At 46.5% G+C, this 23,744-nt stretch overlaps 1 protein-coding gene across 2 annotated transcripts in view; it reads left to right on the top strand.

The window, feature by feature from the left end:
* The window catches only part of AFAP1L2 (actin filament associated protein 1 like 2), a 194,446-nt gene that overhangs the window by 153,857 nt on the left and 16,845 nt on the right, over positions 1-23,744 (top strand). For both annotated transcript variants that reach the window (XR_011318563.1, XM_069754358.1), the window contains exons 10-16: positions 4,294-4,398; positions 11,035-11,246; positions 13,850-13,995; positions 14,265-14,373; positions 16,398-16,586; positions 20,074-20,188; positions 20,554-20,715. Coding sequence is in view for 1 of the 2 variants with exons in the window: in XM_069754358.1 (XP_069610459.1) it covers positions 4,294-4,398; positions 11,035-11,246; positions 13,850-13,995; positions 14,265-14,373; positions 16,398-16,586; positions 20,074-20,188; positions 20,554-20,715 (1,038 nt within the window). In the remaining variant the exon portion in view is untranslated. The remainder of the gene's footprint in view (positions 1-4,293; positions 4,399-11,034; positions 11,247-13,849; positions 13,996-14,264; positions 14,374-16,397; positions 16,587-20,073; positions 20,189-20,553; positions 20,716-23,744) is intronic.

The following is a 23,744-nucleotide window of genomic DNA, read 5'->3' as shown; positions in this document are numbered from 1 at the left end:
TACTGTGCAGTGTATATATACAGGAGGAGTGGTACTGTGCAGTGCATATATATACAGGACAGGAGGAGTGGTACTGTGCAGTGTATATATACAGGAGGAGTGGTACTGTGCAGTGTATATATACAGGAGGAGTGGTACTGTGCAGTGTATATATACAGGAGGAGTGGTACTGTGCAGTGTATATATACAGGAGGAGCGGTACTGTGCAGTGTATATATACAGGACAGGAGGAGTGGTACTGTGCAGTGTATATATACAAGAGGAGTGATACTGTGCAGTGTATATATACAAGAGGAGTGATACTGTGCAGTGTATATATACAGGACAGGAGGAGTGGTACTGTGCAGTGTATATATACAGGTGGAGTGGTACTGTGCAGTGTATATATACAGGAGGAGCGGTACTGTGCAGTGTATATATACAGGAGGAGTGGTACTGTGCAGTGTATATATACAGGAGGAGTGTTACTGTGCAGTGTATATATACATGGGTAGTGGTACTGTGCAGTGTATATATACAGGAGGAGTGGTACTGTGCGGTGTATATATACAGGAGGAGTGGTACTGTGCAGTGTATATATACAGGAGGAGTGGTACTGTGCAGTGTATATATACAGGAGTGGTACTGTGCAGTGTATATATACAGGACAGGAGGAGCGGTACTGTGCAGTGTATATATACAGGAGGAGTGGTACTGTGCGGTGTATATATACAGGACAGGAGGAGTGGTACTGTGCAGTGTATATATACAGGACAGGAGGAGTGGTACTGTGCGGTGTATATATACAGGACAGGAGGAGTGGTACTGTGCAGTGTATATATACAGGAGGAGTGGTACTGTGCAGTGTATATATACAGGAGGAGTGGTACTGTGCAGTGTATATATACAGGAGGAGTGGTACTGTGCAGTGTATATATACAAGAGGAGTGGTACTGTGCAGTGTATATATACAGGACAGGAGGAGTGGTACTGTGCAGTGTATATATACAGGAGGAGTGGTACTGTGCAGTGTATATATACAGGAGGAGTGGTACTGTGCAGTGTATATATACAGGAGGAGGGTACTGTGCAGTGTATATATACAGGAGGAGTGGTACTGTGCAGTGTATATATACAGGAGGAGTGGTACTGTGCAGTGTATATATACAGGAGGAGTGGTACTGTGCAGTGTATATATACAGGAGGAGTGGTACTGTGCAGTGTATATATACAGGAGGAGTGGTACTGTGCAGTGTATATATACAGGAGGAGTGGTACTGTGCGGTGTATATATACAGGACAGGAGGAGCGGTACTGTGCGGTGTATATATACAGGAGGAGTGGTACTGTGCGGTGTATATATACAGGAGGAGTGGTACTGTGCAGTGTATATATACAGGAGGAGTGGTACTGTGCAGTGTATATATGCAGGACAGGAGGAATGGTACTGTGCAGTGTATATATACAGGAGGAGTGGTACTGTGCAGTGTATATATACAGGAGGAGTGGTACTGTGCAGTGTATATATGCAGGAGGAGTGGTACTTGCAGTGTATATATACAGGAGGAGTGGTACTGTGCAGTGTATATATACAGGAGGAGTGGTACTGTGCAGTGTATATATACAGGAGGAGTGGTACTGTGCAGTGTATATATACAGGAGGAGTGGTACTGTGCAGTGTATATATACAGGACAGGAGGAGTGGTACTGTGCAGTGTATATATACAGGAGGAGTGGTACTGTGCAGTGTATATATACAGGGGTAGTGGTACTGTGCAGTGTATATATACAGGGGTAGTGGTACTGTGCAGTGTATATATACAGGAGTGGTACTGTGCAGTGTATATATACAGGACAGGAGGAGTGGTACTGTGCAGTGTATATATATATATACAGGAGGAGTGGTACTGTGCAGTGTATATATACAGGACAGGAGGAGTGGTACTGTGCAGTGTATATATACAGGAGGAGTGGTACTGTGCAGTGTATATATACAGGGGTAGTGGTACTGTGCAGTGTATATATACAGGAGGAGTGGTACTGTGCAGTGTATATATACAGGAGGAGTGGTACTGTGCAGTGTATATATACAGGGGTAGTGGTACTGTGCAGTGTATATATACAGGGGTAGTGGTACTGTGCAGTGTATATATACAGGGGTAGTGGTACTGTGCAGTGTATATATACAGGGGTAGTGGTACTGTGCAGTGCATATATACAGGGGTAGTGGCACTGTGCAGTGTATATATACAGGGGTAGTGGTACTGTGCAGTGTATATATACAGGGGTAGTGGCACTGTGCAGTGTATATATACAGGGGTAGTGGTACTGTGCAGTGCATATATACAGGAGGAGTGGTACTGTGCAGTGTATATATACAGGGGTAGTGGCACTGTGCAGTGTATATATACAGGGGTAGTGGTACTGTGCAGTGTATATATACAGGGGTAGTGGCACTGTGCAGTGTATATATACAGGGGTAGTGGTACTGTGCAGTGTATATATACAGGGGTAGTGGTACTGTGCAGTGCATATATACAGGGGTAGTGGTACTGTGCAGTGTATATATACAGGAGGAGTGGTACTGTGCAGTGTATATATACAGGAGGAGTGGTACTGTGCAGTGTATATATACAGGAGGAGTGGTACTGTACAGTGTATATATACAGGAGGAGTGGTACTGTACAGTGTATATATACAGGAGGAGTGTTACTGTGCAGTTTATATATACAGGACAGGAGGAGTGGTACTGTACAGTGTATATATACAGGAGGAGTGGTACTGTACAGTGTATATATACAGGAGGAGTGGTACTGTGCAGTGTATATATACAGGAGGAGTGGTACTGTGCAGTGTATATATACAGGAGGAGTTGTACTGTACAGTGTATATATACAGGATAGGAGTGGTACTGTGCAGTGTATATATACAGGAGGAGTGGTACTGTGCAGTGTATATATACAGGAGGAGTGGTACTGTGCAGTGTATATATACAGGAGGAGTGGTACTGTGCAGTGTATATATACAGGAGGAGTTGTACTGTACAGTGTATATATACAGGAGGAGTGGTACTGTGCAGTGTATATATACAGGAGTAGTGGTACTGTGCAGTGTATATATACAGGGGTAGTGGCACTGTGCAGTGTATATATACAGGGGTAGTGGCACTGTGCAGTGTATATATACAGGGGTAGTGGCACTGTGCAGTGTATATATACAGGAGGAGTGGTACTGTGCAGTGTATATATACAGGAGGAGTGGTACTGTGCAGTGTATATATACAGGAGGAGTGGTACTGTGCAGTGTATATATACAGGAGGAGTGGTACTGTGCAGTGTATATATACAGGAGGAGTTGTACTGTACAGTGTATATATACAGGAGGAGTGGTACTGTGCAGTGTATATATACAGGAGTAGTGGTACTGTGCAGTGTATATATACAGGGGTAGTGGCACTGTGCAGTGTATATATACAGGGGTAGTGGCACTGTGCAGTGTATATATACAGGGGTAGTGGCACTGTGCAGTGTATATATACAGGGGTAGTGGTACTGTGCAGTGTATATATACAGGGGTAGTGGTACTGTACATTGCTGGTCGATGTGGTGCTCTGCATATTGTCACTGCTCCTGATTATGGGGGTCCGTGTATAGGAGCGTTGGCCGCTGGTTCCAGTGACTGCCCCCCCATTTTACGCTGTCGGACCCCCGCAGTCTGGACTGACAATGACTCTTTGACTCTTTGTTCGGCTTCTGTGGACAGTTATAGAGCAGAACTAGGAGGCAGCAATACATAATCCTGCGTCGCCTCTTTCCGTGCCCGATCCTGTGCCGAGCACCCACCACCCTGTGTCGCCCACCACCCTGTGTCGCCCACCACCCTGTGTCGCCCTCTCCACCCTGTGTCGCCCTCTCCACCCTGTGTCGCCCACCACCCTGTGTCGCCCACCACCCTGTGTCGCCCTCTCTCTGTTCTGCTCCTCATTAGTGCTGTTTTTAGGGGATTCTCCTCTTTTTTTTTCTTCTGATTCCGGAGGGTCTTGAGCTTTCTGGAGTTTTCTATTCTCCGTTAATCCTAAACTGAGCCGCAGCTCCTTGTTCTGTGGATTCTCCTTGTTCTGTGGATCCGCCCGATGATTTTTCGGGTCACTGTAAGTTGAGGTGCGTGAAATCTTCTTTTGAGAATTGACCCCATTTCAGAGATAGAATAGATCCATATACCAGTATGTGTCCTGCTGGGCTGGAGCTGACATGGCCCGAAGCCCCCCGATAGTGGCCAATAGTAATGGTGTCCTCCTGTCTGTGCTCCCTCCAGTGAAGAAGAAAGGTCCATCGGGCCTGAAACTCAGCAACCTGATGAATCTGGGAAGAAAGAAGTCGGCCTCTATGGAGGGTCCGGAGAAGGCGCTGGAGACCTCCAGTAAGTGGCCGTCACTAATTGTCCACTTTATATCATTTCTTCGCCATATATAATATGTGATTCCGGTGAAGTGCGATTTACCCAAATGTTTACACCAGAACATCGTCAGTCAGCGCTCAGTAATAGTCCCGCACTGGACCGCTACTGCCTCACACTGGGAAGGGGTCTCTGAACCATGTGCTGGGGACCCCCACTGTACCAGTCACTAACAGAATTTCTTTTGTTCCACCACTGATGTTGATGATTCTCCTGGGGAAATAGGCCATCAAAATCAGAGCAGAGGGGGCTACAGCCAGACTCAAGAGAGTGAGATCGGATCCGCAGTACCCGGTAGTGGCCACTAGGAGTGCGGCTTCTGCTGACCGCTGATTGATGGGGTCCCCCACCCACCAGATATTGATGACCAATGGATGGGAAACTAATATCACGTAATAAAACAATCCCCAAATGTTTGGGGCTCTGATGGTCTTGGGCAGGAAACAGGTTGATTGTTCGGTCCCTGGTGGTCTAGAACTGAGGAGGGATTAACAGTTCGATCCCTGGTGGTCTACAGCTGAGAAAAGGTTAATAATTAGGTCCGCAGTCAGAGGGGGGATAATATTTGTATCCTTGGTGGTCAAGGAAAGAGGAGGGATTAATAATTCAATCCTTGGTGATTCAGGTCAGAGGTGGGATTTATATTTGGATCCCTGGTGGTCCAGTTCAAAGGGGGATAATAGTTGGATCCCTGGTGGTCCAGAAAAGATTAGGGATTCATAGTTGGATTCTTGGTGGTCCAGGCCAGAGGGGGCATTAATATTTGTGTCCCTGGTGGTTGAGGTCAGAGGGGGATTAATATTTAGGTCCAGGTCAGTGGGGGGTTAATATTTAGGTCCCTGGTGGCCCCGGTCAGAGGGGAGGGGATTAATATTTGGGTCCCTGGTGGTTGAGGTCAAAGGGTGATTAATATTTAGGTCCCTGGTGGACCCGGTCAGTGGGGATTAATATTTGGGTCCCTGGTGGTCGCGGTCAGTGGGGATTAATATTTGGGTCCCTGGTGATCCCAGTCAGTGGGGATTAATATATTTGGGTCCCTGGTGGTCCCGGTCAGTGGGGATTAATATATTTGGGTCCCTGGTGGTCCAGGGCAGAGAGTGCCGCTCTGTCTTCCTTTCCATCTCCATAGCTTCTTATTACTTGCTTCTTTAGGAGAACATTGGCTGACAGATGATATGGCTGCCGCAGCCTCGTTACATGATGTCTTTCAGCTTTCTCAGCTCAGTCCCCTGAATGGGAAAAAGGTCAAGTTTTTTTATATATAAATTCTTTATTTTAGAATGTTGGTATAAGCAGCATAACAGCAAAGATACAAAGGAAAACCAACATTCATTTTCTTTTAGGGGTACAGAGTTAAAGGGAACTGGGAGCAGAAGAGAGGAAAAGAGGGGAAATCAAAGGAGGGCAAGAGGGCTGAGAGGGAAGGGTATAGGGGGTAGAGGATCATTAGAAGGGTAGAGGGTAAGGAGAGGGTCAGTAGAGGGTCAGTAGAGGGGTAGAGGGTCAGTAGAGGGACTAGAGGATCAGTTGAGGGTCAGTAGAGGGGTAGGGGGTAGAGCGTCAGTAGAGGGGTAGGGGGTAGAGCATCAGTAGAGGGGTCAGTGGAGGGGTAGTCCTGCTGAGAATTAGCCCATTTTTCTCTTCTGTAGTGGAGAAAGTAAAACATGTATAATTGTATGTAGCATATACATACTTGGTGGTTTAATTCCATGGTTTATAGCTTAATCCTATCTCTTTCGTACCATTGTTGGCTGCTTTCTCGGAGTTTGTCTTGATTGGAGTGAATCAGGTGAATTTTTTCCAATGAACATATACTATTGGATTTGTTAATCCATTCGGAGAGGGAAGAGGGTCAGTGTCCTTCCAATGTCTCGCAATGAGGATTTTAGCCGCATTGAGGAGATGCGATATTATAGTATTAATACTATGTTGACATTGAGGATGGACGTTAAGGAGGACTAGTTGGGTGTTAAGGGGGTGATATGTTAAGAGCTTTTCCTATATGCCTATGTATTGTTTCCCAAAAGGATGGGATTTTAGCACAGTAATACCAAATCTGGGAGCGGGTTCCAGGTAACAGATTGCATCTCCAGCAGGTAGGTCAGTAAGAATGATCAATTTTGATAAGAATATCTGGAGTTTTGTACCACCGAGATATAATTTTGAAGTTTATTTCTTGGCGTTTAATTGAGGGAGAAATGAATGTATCTCTTTTAGAAGTTTTCAAACCTTTTCTGTTTTCAGGGTTTTATTTAATTCTTTCTCCCTTTTGCTAATAAATTGTGGGATTTCTCCTGAGTCTCAAAGGATTTGATATCCACTGCTCAAAAAAATAAAGGGAACAATTAAACAACAGAATATAACTCCAAGTAACTCAAACTTCTGTGAAATCAAACTGTCCACTTAGGACACAATACTGTTTGACAATCAATTTCACATGTTGTTGTGCAAATGTAATAGACAACAGATGGAAATTATTGGCAATTATCAAGACCCCCTCAATAAAGGAGCCGTTCTGCAGGTGGGGACCACAGACCACATCTCAGTACCAATGCTTTCTGGTTGATGTTTTGGTCACTTTTTGTTGGTTGTGCTTTCACACTCGTGGTAGCATGAGACGGACTCTACAACCTACACAAGTGGCTCAGATAGTGCAGCTCATCCAGGATGGCACATCAATGCGAGCTGTGGCAAGATGGATTGCTGTGTCTGTCAACATAGTGTCCAGAGGCTGGAGGAGCTACCAGGAGACAGGCCAGTACACCAGGAGACATGTAGGGGGCCGTAGGAGGGCAACAACCGAGCAGCAGGATCGCTACCTCATCCTTTTTGCAAGGAGGAACTGGAGGAGCACTGCCAGAGCCCTGCAAAATGACCTCCAGCAGGCCACAAATGTGCATGTGTCTACACAAATGGTTAGAAACTGACTCCATGAGGATAGTCTGAGTGCCCGATGTCCACAGATGGGGGTTGTGCTCGCAGCCCAACACCGTGCAGGACGCTTGGCATTTGCCACAAAACACCAGGATTGGCAAATTCACCACTGGCGCCCTGTGCTCTTCACACTGAGCACATGTGACAGACGTGACAGAGTCTGGAGACGCCGTGGAGAGCGATCTGCCTACTATATCCTTCAGCATGGCAGGTTTGGCAGTGGGTCAGTAATGGTGTGGGGTGGCATTTCTTTGGAGGACCGCACAGCCCTCCATGTGCTCGCCAGAGGTAGCCTGACTGCCATTAGGTACCGAGATGAGATCCTCAGACCCCTTGTGAGACCATATTCTGGTGCGGTTGGCCCTGGGTTCCTCCTAATGCAGGACAATGCCAGACCTCATGTGGCTGGAGTGTGTCAGCAGTTCCTGCAAGATGAAGGCATTGAAGCTATGGACTGGCCGCCCGTTCCCCAGACCTGAATCCGATTGAGCACATCTAGGACATCATGTCTCGCTCCGTCCACCAACGTCACGTTGCACCACAGACTGTCCAGGAGTTGGCGGATGCTTTAGTCCAGGTCTGGGAGGAAATCCCTCAGGAGACCATCCACCGCCTCATCAGGAGCATGCCCAGGTGTTGTAGAGAGATCATACATGCACGTGGAGGCCACGCACACTACTGAGCATTATTTCCTTGTCTTGAGGCATTTCCACTGAAGTTGGATCAGCCTGTAACTAATTTTCCACTTTGATTTTGAGCATCATTCCAACTCCAGACCTCCGTGGGATATTAGTTGTGATTTACGTTGATAATTTTTAGGTTTTTTTGTTCTCAACACATTCCACTATGTAATGAATAAAGATTTACAACTGGAATATTTCATTCAGAGATATCTAGGATGTGGGATTTTAGTGTTCCCTTTATTTTTTTGAGCAGTGTATTTTAGAGATTTTTCTTTTATTTTCATTCATTGTAAAAAAAGACACTTTGTATTAGATTAACAACTGTTTTGCTAGAAATATGTGGAAGGCGAAATCTGGCTAAATTCAAGTTCAGGATCTGTCAATTTGAGTAAAGTTTTACGTTTGCTAGTGGAAAGAATATTGTTTTTCTGAATTAGTTGGCCAATTTGTATGCAAGAACGTTTTTCTGAGGATTTAATTTTATTTTTAGCAGATTTGGTATCAGGTATAATAGCGGAGTGTATGTGCATATATTGGGGAGCAGATTGTGTTTTTTGTTAGTTTTGTTCCAGAGGCTTATGGAAAATTGTTGAGCAGGTTTATAACTTTGCAATATTTTCATTTATGATGCAGTGTTGGCCCGAGATAATGATTGATGCTTCTATTAAAGGGAACCTGTCACCCCGAAAATCGCGGGTGAGGTAAGCCCACCGGCATCAGGGGCTTATCTGCAGCATTCTGTAATGCATTCTGTAATGCTGTAGATAAGCCCCCGATGTTACCTGAAAGAGGAGAAAAAGACGTTATATTATACTCATCCAGGGGCGGTCCCGCTGCTGGGGCGGTCCCGCTGCTGGTCCGGTCGGATGGGTGTCTCTGGTCCGCTGCGGCGCCTCCCATCTTCATTCCATGACGTCCTCTTCTGATCTTCAGCCACGGCTCCGGCGCAGGCGTACTTTGTCTGCCCTGTTGAGGGCAGAACAAAGTACTGCAGTGCGCAGGCGCCGGAAAGGTCAGAGAGGCCCAGCGCCTGCGCACTGCAGTACTTTGCTCGCCGCAGCTTCTCCTGTATGAGCGGTCACGTGGTGCCGCCGATTACAGTGATGAATATGCAGCTCCACTTCCCATAGAGGTGAAGCTGCATATTCATCACTGTAATCGGCGGCACCACGTGACCGCTGATACAGGAGAAGGTGCGGCGCGGAGACGACGCTGCAAGGGAGCCGGGTGAGTATTTTATTAACAGCGGGCGGGCGCACAGGGGGTGGGAGGGGGGTGGGGACAGGGATCTTTATTTTAAACACGAAAAAAAAAAGGATTTTTCATACCTTCTCTCTAGCGAACGCTGCTGGAGAGAAGATATGAATGGCGGCTTCAGCACCAGATGCAGGGGACAGCCCTTATCTCTAGCGCTGTCTCCTGCACGCTCCGTGTGGTACCCAGTGGGCACACGTGTGCCACACGGATGGCCTACGTGAGCTCACGGACACACGGACACGGATAATTCCGGTACCGATTTTTCCGGTACCGGAATTATCTGGACCTGTGGGACAGGCCTTATGCGTCTGCTCCATCACATGCTTCGCCCTCATATGCATCACGGAAATACATTGCAACAATTACTGCCATCTTTGTTACATTTTATCTATTCTAAGTTGGAGGAATAGACTTCTGGGGATAAATCGGTCCGATGCGCTGCAAGATCTGGATTTCTGTGTTAGATCAAATTAGGAGTATAATAGTGAGTTCTAATAACCCCCATATATTGTGGTGAGAGGGGTCCGCGTAGTGATCCCCTCCTGACACTTCCCGCAGGACCCTCATGTAATTCCTTGTATTATTCCATGTGTAGTGATCTCCCCCTAGTGGTGACTGCAGGTACACTGCTTTTTACATCTGTCAATAGCTGCAGTACAATACAATCCATGGAAAGGAAAGGTTATTAGTTCACCCTGTCCAGGTAAAGTTCAATATAATAAGGGTGTGGTGCATGGACAGAGAGCACAGGTAAAAGACGGGAAGACATCCAGCATACGCAATGGAAAGACTAGAAAAACATTATTTATTAGTAACTATTAAAGGGAACCTGTCACCCCGTTTTTTCAGTAGGAGATAAAAATACCGCTAAATAGGGCCTGAGCTGTGCTTTGCAATAGGGTATTTTTTGTCCCCTGATTCCATATCTATGCTGCCGAAATACCTTACAAAAGTGTCCTTTTTCGCCTGTCAATCAGGCTGGTCAGGTCGGATGGGCGTGGTCACAGCGCTGTTTCTCCCCCACATCTTGCTTATGTTCCTGTTGGTGGCGTAGTGCTTCTCGCATGCGCAAGTGCCGAATGCACTGCGCAGCTGTAGAAAATGAGCGCGCTCGCCGCTATTCAGCGGTTTCTCGGTGGGCGCGGCCATCTTCCTGAGGCCGCGCGTGCGCAGATGGAGTCTCCTGCTTCCCGGGGCTTCAGGAAAATGGCTGCGGGATGCCGCGCGTGCGCAGATGGACATCGCGGCGGCCATTTTCCTGAAGCCGAGACCACGCCCATCTGACCTGACCAGCCTGATTGACAGGCGAAAAAGGACACTTTTGTAAGGTATTTCGGCAGCTTAGGTAGGGAATCAGGGGACAAAAAATACCCTATTGTAAAGCACAGCTCAGGCCCTATTTAACGGTATTTTATCTCCTACTGAAAAAACGGGGTGACAGGTTCCCTTTAAAATATCAAAAGGGGAAAAAAATAAAATAAACCCATTAGGCCTTTGGGTTTCGAGCATTAAGGTTCTTAATCAATACATAGTGGTGTGTTTATTTTATTTTTTTCCCTTTTGTTATTCTAATAACTAATAATGTATTTAGAATCCTTCCATTCCTGCTTCCAGCAATAAAATCCACACCGACCAACACCCAGAAAAGGGAGAAACGGGACAAGAACGCACGATTAACCTCTTCATTGCCGTAGTTGTATTTTACTTTTTCTACAATTACCTGCAGATTATCTGAACGTGTTAATAAACAGTCACTGGAAATCTCGATATTGCTGCGTAAAGGACGGACACCTGCATTTTTATCAAGACCGGAACAGGAATAAAATCGCCACACAACCAGTGTCCTTAACAGGCTGCGACATCATCCCACAACCCTCCCCGGACCACCTGTATTCCTTCCGAATCTTACATAACGGGGAAGAGCTCGCCACATTGGAGGTAATTATCGCTAACAAAATACTGTAATACTGCCCCTATGTACAAGAATATAACTACTATAATACTGCCCCTATATACAAGAATATAACTGCTATAATACTGCCCCTATATACAAGAATATAACTACTATAATACTGCCCCTATGTACAAGAATATAACTGCTATAATACTGCCCCTATGTACAAGAATATAACTACTATAATACTGCCCCGATGTACAAGAATATAACTACTATAATACTTCTCCTATGTACAAGAATGTAACTACTATAATACTGCCCCTATGTACAAGAATATATCTACTATAATACTGCTCCTGTATACAAGAATATAACTACTATAATACTGCCCCGATGTACAAGAATATAACTACTATAATACTGCTCCTATGTACAAGAATATAACTACTATAATACTGCTCCTATGTACAAGAATATAACTACTATAATACTGCCCCGATGTACAAGAATATAACTACTATAATACTGCCCCTGTATACAAGAATATAACTACTATAATACTGCCCCGATGTACAAGAATATAACTACTATAATACTGCCCCTATATACAAGAATATAACTACTATAATACTGCCCCTATGTACAAGAATATAACTACTATAATACTGCCCCGATGTACAAGAATATAACTACTATAATACTGCTCCTATGTACAAGAATATAACTACTATAATACTGCTCCCTATGTACAAGAATACATCTACTATAATACTGCTCCTATGTACAAGAATACATCTACTATAATACTGCTCCCTATGTACAAGAATATAACTACTATAATACTGCCCCTATGTACAAGAATATAACTACTATAATACTGCTCCTATGTACAAGAATATAACTGCTATAATACTGCCCCGATGTACAAGAATATAACTACTATAATACTTCTCCTATGTACAAGAATGTAACTACTATAATACTGCCCCTATGTACAAGAATATAACTGCTATAATACTGCTCCTATGTACAAGAATATAACTGCTATAATACTTCTCCTATGTACAAGAATATAACTACTATAATACTGCCCCTATGTACAAGAATATAACTACTATAATACTGCCCCGATGTACAAGAATATAACTACTATAATACTGCTCCTATGTACAAGAATATAACTGCTATAATACTGCCCATATGTACAAGAATATAACTACTATACTACTGCTCCTGTATACAAGAATATAACTACTATAATACTGCCCCTATGTACAAGAATATAACTACTATAATACTGCCCCGATGTACAAGAATATAACTACTATAATACTGCTCCTATGTACAAGAATATAACTGCTATAATACTGCCCCTATGTACAAGAATATAACTACTATAATACTGCCCCGATGTACAAGAATATAACTACTATAATACTTCTCCTATGTACAAGAATGTAACTACTATAATACTGCCCCTATGTACAAGAATATATCTACTATAATACTGCTCCTGTATACAAGAATATAACTACTATAATACTGCTCCTATGTACAAGAATATAACTACTATAATACTGCTCCTATGTACAAGAATATAACTACTATAATACTGCTCCTATGTACAAGAATATAACTACTATAATACTGCTCCTGTGTACAAGAATATAACTACTACAATACTGCTCCTATATACAAGAATACAACTACTATAATACTGCTCCTATGTACAGGAATATAACTACTATAATACTGCCCCTATGTACAAGAATATAACTACTATAATACTGCTCCTCTGTACAAGAATATAACTACTATAATACTGCCCCTATGTACAAGAATATAACTACTATAATACTGCCCCTATATACAAGAATATAACTACTATAATACTGCCCCTATATACAAGAGTATAACTACTATAATACTGCCCCCTATGTACAAGAATATAACTACTATAATACTGCCCCTATGTACAAGAATATAACTACTATAATACTGCTCCTATGTACAGGAATATAACTACTATAATACTGCCCCTATGTACAAGAATATAACTGCTATAATACTGCCCCTATGTACAAGAATATAACTGCTATAATACTGCCCCTATGTACAAGAATATAACTACTATAATACTGTCCCTATGTACAAGAATATAACTACTATAATACTGTCCCTATGTACAAGAATATAACTACTATAATACTGCTCCTATGTACAAGAATATAACTACTATAATACTGCCCCTATGTACAAGAATATAACTACTATAATACTGCCCCTATATACAAGAATATAACTACTATAATACTGCCCCTATGTACAAGAATATAACTGCTATAATACTGCTCCTATGTACAGGAATATAACTACTATAATGCTGCCCCCTGTATAGGTTTCCTTTTAGTAGTGGTCTCTGCCGCCCTCTGGTGGAGATTATGTATATTGTCCGTTGTGTTAGAACGACCTCTGTGCGCTTCTCACGGCTTCTGTAGATGTCAGAATTTTCTTTGAAGATTTCACATAATCGTCTTCTCTTGGATTTGTCCGGAGATATTTCTCCTTCTCTGGATTTGGTGTTTGGGTTTCGTCCCTTTTGTTGCTCTCGTTTCCCCATTTTGATTGTCTGCATTTTCCATAGGCGAAGTCCTCGGAGGACATGGGCCACTGGCTGGGGCTCCTCTTGTCTGAATCCGGCTCGAAAACTGATCCGGAGGAATTCAACTACGACTATGTTGATGCCGAGCGCGTTTCCTGCATCGTCAGTGCGGCCAAAAACTCCTTTTTGTGAGTGTGAAGTCGCCGTTTTTATGACGCGTGTCTGGATAGAGGTGTCTGGGGTCAGCTCACACATAGTGCTGCCATAGCGTTCACGTATAATACTGCCAGACACAAAGCCAGCGGCATAGACAGAGTACAGACTCTCCGCGGAATACACAGCGCCATTCCCAGCACTCAGTGTTGCTTTATATGCAGGACCAATGTCCCCAATATCTACACCCCAGCATGACTCATCGGCGCCCCCTACGGTCACTCATCATTCCACTTCTCTGCAGCTTGATGCAGCGGAAATACTCTGAGCCGAACACATACATCGACAACCCGCGCAACGGGAGGAGTCAGCAGGACGACCTGTACGACGACGTGGACGTGTCAGATACCGTGGTGAGTAACAGTAGAGGAGAATGATGCACAACTCCAAATATAACCACCAGTGAGTGCAGCTCTGGAGTATAATACAGGAGGTAACTCAGGATCAGTAATGTAATGTATGTACACAGTGACTGCACCAGCAGAATAGTGAGTGCAGCTCTGGAGTATAATACAGGAGGTAACTCAGGATCAGTAATGTAATGTATGTACACAGTGACTGCACCAGCAGAATAGTGAGTGCAGCTCTGGAGTATAATACAGGATGTAACTCAGGATCAGTAATGTAATGTATGTACACAGTGACTGCACCAGCAGAATAGTGAGTGCAGCTCTGGGGTATAATACAGGATGTAACTCAGGATCAGTAATGTAATGTATGTACACAGTGACTGCACCACCAGAATAGTGAGTGCAGCTCTGGAGTATAATACAGGATGTAACTCAGGATCAGTAATGTAATCTATGTACACAGTGACTGCACCAGCAGAATAGTGAGTGCAGCTCTGGGGTATAATACAGGATGTAACTCAGGATCAGTAATGTAATGTATGTACACAGTGACTGCACCAGCAGAATAGTAAGTGCAGCTCTGGAGTATAATACAGGAGGTAACTCAAGATCAGTAATGTAATGTATGTACACAGTGACTGCACCAGCAGAATAGTGAGTGCAGCTCTGGAGTGTAATACAGGATGTAACTCAGGATCAGTAATGTAATGTATGTACACAGTGACTGCACCACCAGAATAGTGAGTGCAGCTCTGGAGTATAATACAGGATGTAACTCAGGATCAGTAATGTAATGTATGTACACAGTGACTGCACCAGCAGAATAGTGAGTGCAGCTCTGGGGTATAATACAGGATGTAACTCAGGATCAGTAATGTAATGTATGTACACAGTGACTGCACCAGCAGAATAGTGAGTGCAGCTCTGGGGTATAATACAGGATGTAACTCAGGATCAGTAATGTAATGTATGTACACAGTGACTGCACCAGCAGAATAGTGAGTGCAGCTCTGGGGTATAATACAGGATGTAACTCAGGATCAGTAATGTAATGTATGTACACAGTGACTGCACCAGCAGAATAGTGAGTGCAGCTCTGGAGTATAATACAGGAGATAACTCAGGATCAGTAATGTAATGTATGTACACAGTGACTGCACCAGCAGAATAGTGCGTGCAGCTCTGGAGTATAATACAGGATGTAACTCAGGATCAGTAATGTAATGTATGTACACAGTGACTGCACCAGCAGAATAGTGAGTGCAACTCTGGAGTATAATACAGGATGTAACTCAGGATCAGTAGTGTAATGTGTACACAGTGACTGCACCAGCAGAATAGTGAGTGCAGCTCTGGGGTATAATACAGGATGTAACTCAGGATCAGTAATGTAATGTATGTACACAGTGACTGCACCAGCAGAATAGTGAGTGCAGCTCTGGAGTATAATACAGGATGTAACTCAGGATCAGTAGTGTAATGTGTACACAGTGACTGCACCAGCAGAATAGTGAGTGCAGCTCTGGGGTATAATACAGGATGTAACTCAGGATCAGTAATGTAATGTATGTACACAGTGACTGCACCAGCAGAATAGTGAGTGCAGCTCTGGGGTATAATACAGGATGTAACTCAGGATCAGTAATGTAATGTATGTACACAGTGACTGCACCAGCAGAATAGTGAGTGCAGCTCTGGAGTATAATACAGGATGTAACTCAGGATCAGTAGTGTAATGTGTACACAGTGACTGCACCAGCAGAATAGTGAGTGCAGCTCTGGAGTATAATACAGGATGTAACTCAGCATCAGTAATGTAATGTATTAGTCTTTGGAGTGTGGAGGAGACTCACACAAACACGTGGAGAGCATACAAACTTCTTGCAGATGTCGTTGGTGGGATTGGACCCCAGTGCTACAATGCGACAGTGCTGTCCACTGAGCCACCTTACAATGCTAACCATTGAGCCCCGGTTTTCACCACAGGTGTGACACAAAGTGTTGTTTCTTATTTCCGTCCTCTACAGGAAGATGATCCCAAACCTGAGGTGCAGCCTGTAGAGGAGAACACTTACCTGGACCTGTTACCTGCAAAATGCTTCCTACACAGATCAAACGGGAAAACACTGAGCCCTCCGACACCATCCCCCACCGCCGAGAGGGAACCAGAACCAGTGCCTGGTAGAGAAGAAGAACCAGCGAGTTCTGCCCCAGAGGTGAGCGCCGCTCCACGCAGCAATAATCGTCCCATATCTGCAGATAGTCCTGCTCTTCTGCCGCAGGCTGTGTGGTACTGGTATATACTGGTGGTGTGTACTGGTATATACTGGTGTGTACTGTTGTATGGTACAGTTGTGCTAAGAAGTTTACATACCCCGGCAGAATTTTTGCTTTCTTGGCCTTTTTTCAGAGAATATGAATGATAACACCAAAACTTTTCCTCCACTCATGGTCAGTGGTTGGGTGAAGCCATTTATTGTCAAACTCCTGTGTTTTCTCTTTTTAAATCATAATGACAACCCAAAACATCCACATGACCCTGATCAAAAGTTCACATCCCCTGGTGATTTTGGCCTGATAACATGCACAGAAGATGACACAAATGAGTGTGAATGGCTACTAAAGGGAACATCCTCACCTGTGACCTGTTTGCTTGTAATCAGTGTGTGCATAAAAGCTGAGTGAGTTTCTGGGATCCAGACAGACTCTTGCATCTTTCATCCAGCCACTGACGTTTCTGGATTGTGAGTCTTGGGGAAAGCAAAAGAATCGTCAACGGATCTACAAAAAGATATCCAAGGAATTGATAATGCCAGTCAGCAGCATTCACACTGTGATTAACAAATGGAAAATCAGGGGTTCTGTAAAAACAAAACCACGGTCAGGTAAAGCAACAAAAATGTCGCCCACAACTGCCAGGAAAATTGTTCTTGATGCAAATAAAAACCCACAAATAACATCAGCTGAAATACAGAACTCTGAAAACTAGTGGTGCGGCTGTTTTGAGATGCACAATAAGGAGGCAATTGAAGAAAAATGTGCTGCATGGTCGAGTCACCAGAAGAAAGCCATTACTGCGCAAATGCCACAAAGTAGCTCACCTACAATACACAAAACAGCACAGAGACAAGCCTCAAAACTTCTGGAACAAGGTAATTTGGAGTGATGAGACCAAAACTGAACTTTTCTTGGCCACAACCATAAACGTTACATTTGGAGAGAGGTCAACAAGGCCTATGATGAAAGGAACACCACTCCTACTGTAAAGCACGGAGGTGGATCGCTGATGTTTTGGGGATGTGTGAGCTACAAAGACACAGGAAACTTGGTCAAAGTTGAAGGAAAGATGAATGCAGCATGTTATCAGCAAATACTGGAGGCAAATTTGCAGTCATCAGCCCGGAATATGCGCATGGGATGTACTTGGACGTTCCACATGACAACTATCCAAAACACAAGGCCAATTCGACCTGTCATTGGCTACAGCAGAACAAAGCGAAGGTTCTGGAGTGGCCATCTCAGTCTCCTGACCTCAATATCATTGAGCCACTCTGGGGAGATCTCAAGCGCGCAGTTCATGCTACACAGCCCAGGAATTTACAGGAACTGGAGGCTTTTACCCAGGAAGAGTGGGCAGCTTTACCATCTGAGAAAACAAAGAACCTCATCGACAACTACCACAAAAGACTTCAAGCTCTCATTGATGTTAGAGGGGGCAATACACGGTATTAAGAAATGGGATGTGTGAACTTTTGATCAGGGTCATTTGGATGTTTTGGGTTGCCATTATGATTTAAAAAGACAAGCATGCAGGAGAAGCAGAGAGCGCCGGACAGCAGGCAGGAGGAGCAGACAGCACCAGACAGCAGGCAGGAGGAGCAGACAGCGCCGAACAGCAGGCAGGAGGAGCAGAGAGTGCCGGGCAGGAGGAGCAGACAGTGCCAAAAAGCAGGCAGGAGGAGCAGACAGCGCCAGGCAGCAGGCAGGAGGAGCAGAGAGTGCCGGACAGCAGGCAGGAGGAGCAGACAGCACCAGACAGCAGGCAGGAGGAGCAGAGAGTGCTATGCAGCAGGCAGGAGGAGCAGAGAGCGCCGGGCAGCTGGCAGGTGAAGCACACATCGCCGAACAGCAGGCAGGAGGAGCAGAGAGCGCCGGGCAGCAAGCAGGAGGAGCAGACAGCGCTGGGCAGCAGGCAGGAGGAGCAGACAGCGCTGGGCAGCAGGCAGGAGGAGCAGACAGTGCTGGGCAGCAGGCAGGAAGAGCAGAGCATGCCGGGCAGCAAGCAGGAGTAGCAGAGAGCGCCGGGCAGCAGGCAGGAGGAGAAGACAGCGCCGGGCAGCAGGCAGGAGGAGAAGACAGCGCTGGGCAGCAGGCAGGAGGAGCAAACAATGCCGGGCAGCAGGCGGGAGGAGCAGCAAGCGCCAGGCAGCAGGCAGGAGGATCAGAGAGCAGTATGCAGCATGCAGGAGCAGCAGAGAGTGCTGGGAAGCAGGCAGGAGAAGACAGTGCCGGGTAGCAGGAGCAGAGAGCACCAGGCAGCATCCAGGAGGAGCAGAGGGTGCCGGGCAGCAGGCGGGAGCAGAGAGCACTGCGCAGCAGGCAGGAGGAGCAGAGAGTGCTATGCAGCAGGCAGGAGAAGCAGAGAGCGCCGGGCAGCAGGCAGGAGGAGCAGGGAGCGCCGGGCAGCTGGCGGGTGAAGCAGAGAGCGCTAAGCAGCAGGCAGGAGGAGCAGAGAGCACCGGGCAGCAGGCAGGAGGAGCAGAGAGCACTGGGCAGCAGGCAGGAGGAGCAGAGAGTGCCGGGCAGCAGGCAGGAGGAGCAGAGAGCACCAGGCAGCAAGCAGGAGGAGCAGAGAGCGCCAGGCAGCAGGCAGAAGGAGCAGAGAGTGCTATGCAGCAGGCAGGAGGAGCAGAGAGCGCCGGGCAGCTGGCAGGTGAAGCACACATCGCCGGACAGCAGGCAGGAGGAGCAGAGAGCGCCAGGCAGCAGGCAGGAGGAGCAGAGAGCGCCAGGCAGCAGGCAGGAGGAGCAGAGAGTGCTGGGCAGCTGGCGGGTGAAGCAGAGAGCATTGCGCAGCAGGCAGGAGGAGCAGAGAGCACTGGGCAGCAGGCAGGAGGAGCAGAGAGCACTGGGCAGCAGGCAGGAGGAGCAGAGAGCACTGGGCAGCAGGAAGGAGGAGCAGAGAGCACTGGGCAGCAGGCAGGAGCAGAGAGCACTGGGCAGCAGGCAGGGGGAGCAGAGAGCGTCGGGCAGCAGGCAAGAGGAGCAGAGAGCACTGGGCAGCAGGAAGGAGGAGCAGAGAGCACTGGGCAGCAGGCAGGAGGAGCAGAGAGCGCCAGGCAGCAGGCAGGAGGAGCAGAGAGCACCGGGCAGCAGGAAGGAGGAGCAGAGAGCGCCGGGCAGCAGGCAGGAGGAGCAGAGAGCGCCGGGCAGCTGGCGGGTGAAGCAGAGAGCACTGGGCAGCAGGCAAAAGGAGCAGAGAATGCCGGGCAGCTGGCGGGTGAAGCAGAGAGCATTGCGCAGCAGGCAGGAGGAGCAGAGAGCGCCGGGCAGCAGGCAGGAGGAGCAGAGAGCACTGGGCAGCAGGCAGGAGGAGCAGAGAGCACTGGGCAGCAGGCAGGAGGAGCAGAGAGCGCCGTGGATCAGGTGTATTGTTCCATTAACCCTTAGATTCCTGAATTTGGATGTTTTCTTATTCTACAGGACATCAGTCCTCGCCCAGAAGAAACAATGGTGGATCTACAGGTGAAGACCAGTGCCGTGTCCAGTCCGCTGCTGGGGAAAAGCAAGATGGAGAAGCACAAAGTGTCCAGTCCAGGTGAGCGGCAGAGGCGGGGGTGGGGGATGCGAACCTGGACTCATGAGTCATGGGAACTGGACGCAGCGCTGATAAGACGAGCCGACAGTCTGCTTGTGGCCAGTCCGGCCCTGCTCGTGGCACTTCTGACGCTTCCATGTCCGTCCATAGCAGGAGCAGATTGGCCGTGTGTGATGGGAATGTGGGGGCAGATGTCATTCATCTTTATAAGAATGTTCCCATTCACTGACAGCAAGCAGAGACTTTCAGAATGAGGAAGAGTTAATAGATAAAGGCTCTTAGAAAGATGTAAAGGACAGAAGGAAGCACAGCGCCCCTTGGTGTGACACAGCCGGACTGCGGCTTTATTCTTCCTTCTCTTTCAGCCATTGAAAGCAAATTGGGAAAGAACCGAACTGAAGCTGAAGCCAGAAAATTCACCGAGGTGAAAGAGAAGCTGGAGAAAGAGCGAGAGGAGCTGCGGGAGCAACTGGCACAACTGCGCAGGGAACGGCGGGAGCTGAAGGAAAGCATCACCAACTGCGCAGGTACAGGCCAACGTAAACACCGCGCACACCCGTGTACTACGATAATGCAGCGCACACCCGTATACTGCGATAATACAGCGCATACCCGTATACTGCGATAATAGAGAGCACACCAGTGTACTGCGATAGTACAGCGCATACCCGTATACTGCGATAATACAGCGCATACCCGTATACTGCGATAATACAGCGCGCACCCGTGTACTGCGATAATACAGCACATACCCGTATACTGCGATAATACAGCGCACACCCGTATACTGCGATAATACAGCGCACACCCGTGTACTGTGATAGTACAACGCACACGTGTATACTGCGATAATACAGCGCATACCCGTATACTGCGATAATACAGCGCACACCCGTGTACTACGATAATACAGCGCACACCCGTGTACTGCGATAGTACAGCGCATACCCGTATACTGCGATAATACAGCGCACACCCGTGTACTACGATAATACAGCGCACACCCGTATACTGCGATAATACAGCGCACACCCGTATACTGCGATAATACAGCGCACACCCGTATACTGCGGTAATACAGCGACTCCCGTGTACTGAGATAATACAGCGCACACCCGTATACTGCGATAATACAGCGCACACCCGTATACTGCGATAATACAGCGCACACCCGTATACTGCGGTAATACAGCGACACCCGTGTACTGAGATAATACAGCGCACACCCGTGTACTGCGATAATACAGCGCACACCCGTATACTGCGATAATACAGCGCACACCCGTGTACTATGATAATACAGCGCACACCCGTGTACTGCGATAGTACAGCGCACTACCGTATACTGAGATAATACAGCGCACACCCAGGTACTGCGATAGTACAGCGCACACCCGTATACTGAGATAATACAGCGCACACCCGGGTACTGCGATAATACAGCGCACACCCGCATACTGAGATAATACAGCGCACATCCGGGTACTGCGCTAATACAGTGCACACCCGTGTACTGCGATAGTACAGCGCACACCCCGGTACTGCGATAATACAGCGCACACCCGTGTACTGCGATAGTACAGCGCACACCCGCATACTGAGATAATACAGCGCACATCCGGGTACTGCGCTAATACAGTGCACACCCGTGTACTGCGATAGTACAGCGCACACCTGTATACTGAGATAATACAGCACACACCCGGGTACTGCGATAGTACAGCGCACACCCGTATACTGAGATAATACAGCGCACACCCGGGTACTGCGATAGTACAGCACACACCCGTATACTGAGATAATACAGCGCACACCCGTATACTGCGATAATACAGCGCACACCCCGGTACTGCGATAATACAGCGCATACCCGTGTACTGCGATAATACAGTGCATACCCGTATACTGCGATAATACAGCGCACACCCGTGTACTACGATAATACAGCGCACACCCGTGTACTGAGATAATACAGCGCACACCCGTATACTGCGATAATACAGCGCACACCCGTGTACTGCGATAATACAGCGCACACCTGTCAGGAAACCCCTGACCGCTGCCAACAATTTGTCACGATTCACACCGTGACCGTCACCCCTACGTCACGGGTCGGGGTGGCTTTAGGCCAACAGACGGCTATCACATGTGCAGGGGGGCTTATCTTAGTTATCCCTCCACTGCTAACAATGTGATGAGAAAACACACACAAGGCTATTGACCTCTTAGTTTACAGCAGGGGCTTATTCTAGGTATCCCACTGCTTTCAATATATCACCAACTGCAGGGATTTATGTATATCCCGCTTACAGTTCCACTTAAAACTTGCAGCTCTCTGGCGCCCCCCTCTCAGGTCAGATTAGGTACTGCACCCTGGGTAATTAGTCGCCAGAAAGGCTGCCTGCTATGTACTGGCTATTGGGCACGCTGCAGCGACGCGATAACTACTTCCACTCAGGCAGGAACAATAATTATCAACGCCGCAGTCGCTACAGCATCACTCAACAGTCTGCACACTATCGCTGCCACCAGCTTCGATTAAACGGGTCCGAAGCTAACCCAACACAACAGTAGCGTATTTCTCTTCCAGAGACTTAGGGTACGGTTGTTAGAGCATGGAGAATGAACTAACATATAATAGTATATCCCATAAAAAATTAGGCAGTGCTTTATCAAAAATATTTTATAAAGATGTTACAAATGAGACAATTGCAAATATGTACAAGGGTAATTATGAAATAAACAGGGATTAAATGAGAAAAGGTAACACTCACATGTTCAAAGCATGGCAGGGAACCAGGCTAGTGGAGTGTTTTCCATACGTCCCAGCTCATTGGACGTGCTGCTGGCTTCAGGAGAAGACAAGAAGTCGAGAAGAAATCCGAGCTGGGGAAGCCTGCCACAAACTTAAAACTTTAAGGCTGTGACATCACAGAAAGGCTGGCTTATCCAGACCCTCCTCTCTCTACATTCTGACTAAACTTTAAACTATTTTCTCTGATTTCTATAACTTCACTACAAAACATGTCAGAGTCATACCAAACCCAGCATTCATCTCGGATTAACGTGAGCATTCTAATGAGATCAAATATGTCCTATCTAGGATACATATTTACAGAGAAATCCCTACTTCTTTAGCAGATGGAGTTAGAAGCCCGAGTTTCAAGGGATGGGTAGATACACCGAGTGGGAATACGAATATATATTTTCATGTTCTTAACGTAAACATTGTGCATAATATCGTACAAAAACCAAACAAAGAATCTTTCATGAATTTTGGAGCCATCTTTCCAGTTCCAGCTGGAGGAAGATTCTAACCTGATCGTAAATACCTTTCGGCCATAAAACTCCCCCCAGTACATTGGCAAAGCAGCTCTTGGTTGAGTGAAAGGGAAGGGGGGCTTGGGAGTTGAAAGTCAGGAATTTGAAGCTACAAACTGTTGCAGCATCACTCCAAGAAGGGGGGCTTAGCCCACGCAGGCTAGCAAGAGAACTACTTATGATATTTCATACCATATCGTGACACCTGTAGCAACATGGCTTCCCACAGTGACGT

The sequence above is a fragment of the Ranitomeya imitator genome, chromosome 2 (assembly GCF_032444005.1).
Source record: "Ranitomeya imitator isolate aRanImi1 chromosome 2, aRanImi1.pri, whole genome shotgun sequence".
Taxonomy (NCBI): Eukaryota; Metazoa; Chordata; class Amphibia; order Anura; family Dendrobatidae; genus Ranitomeya; species Ranitomeya imitator.
Note: the sequence above shows the minus strand (reverse complement) of the source record. Positions and strands in the feature narration are given on the sequence as shown.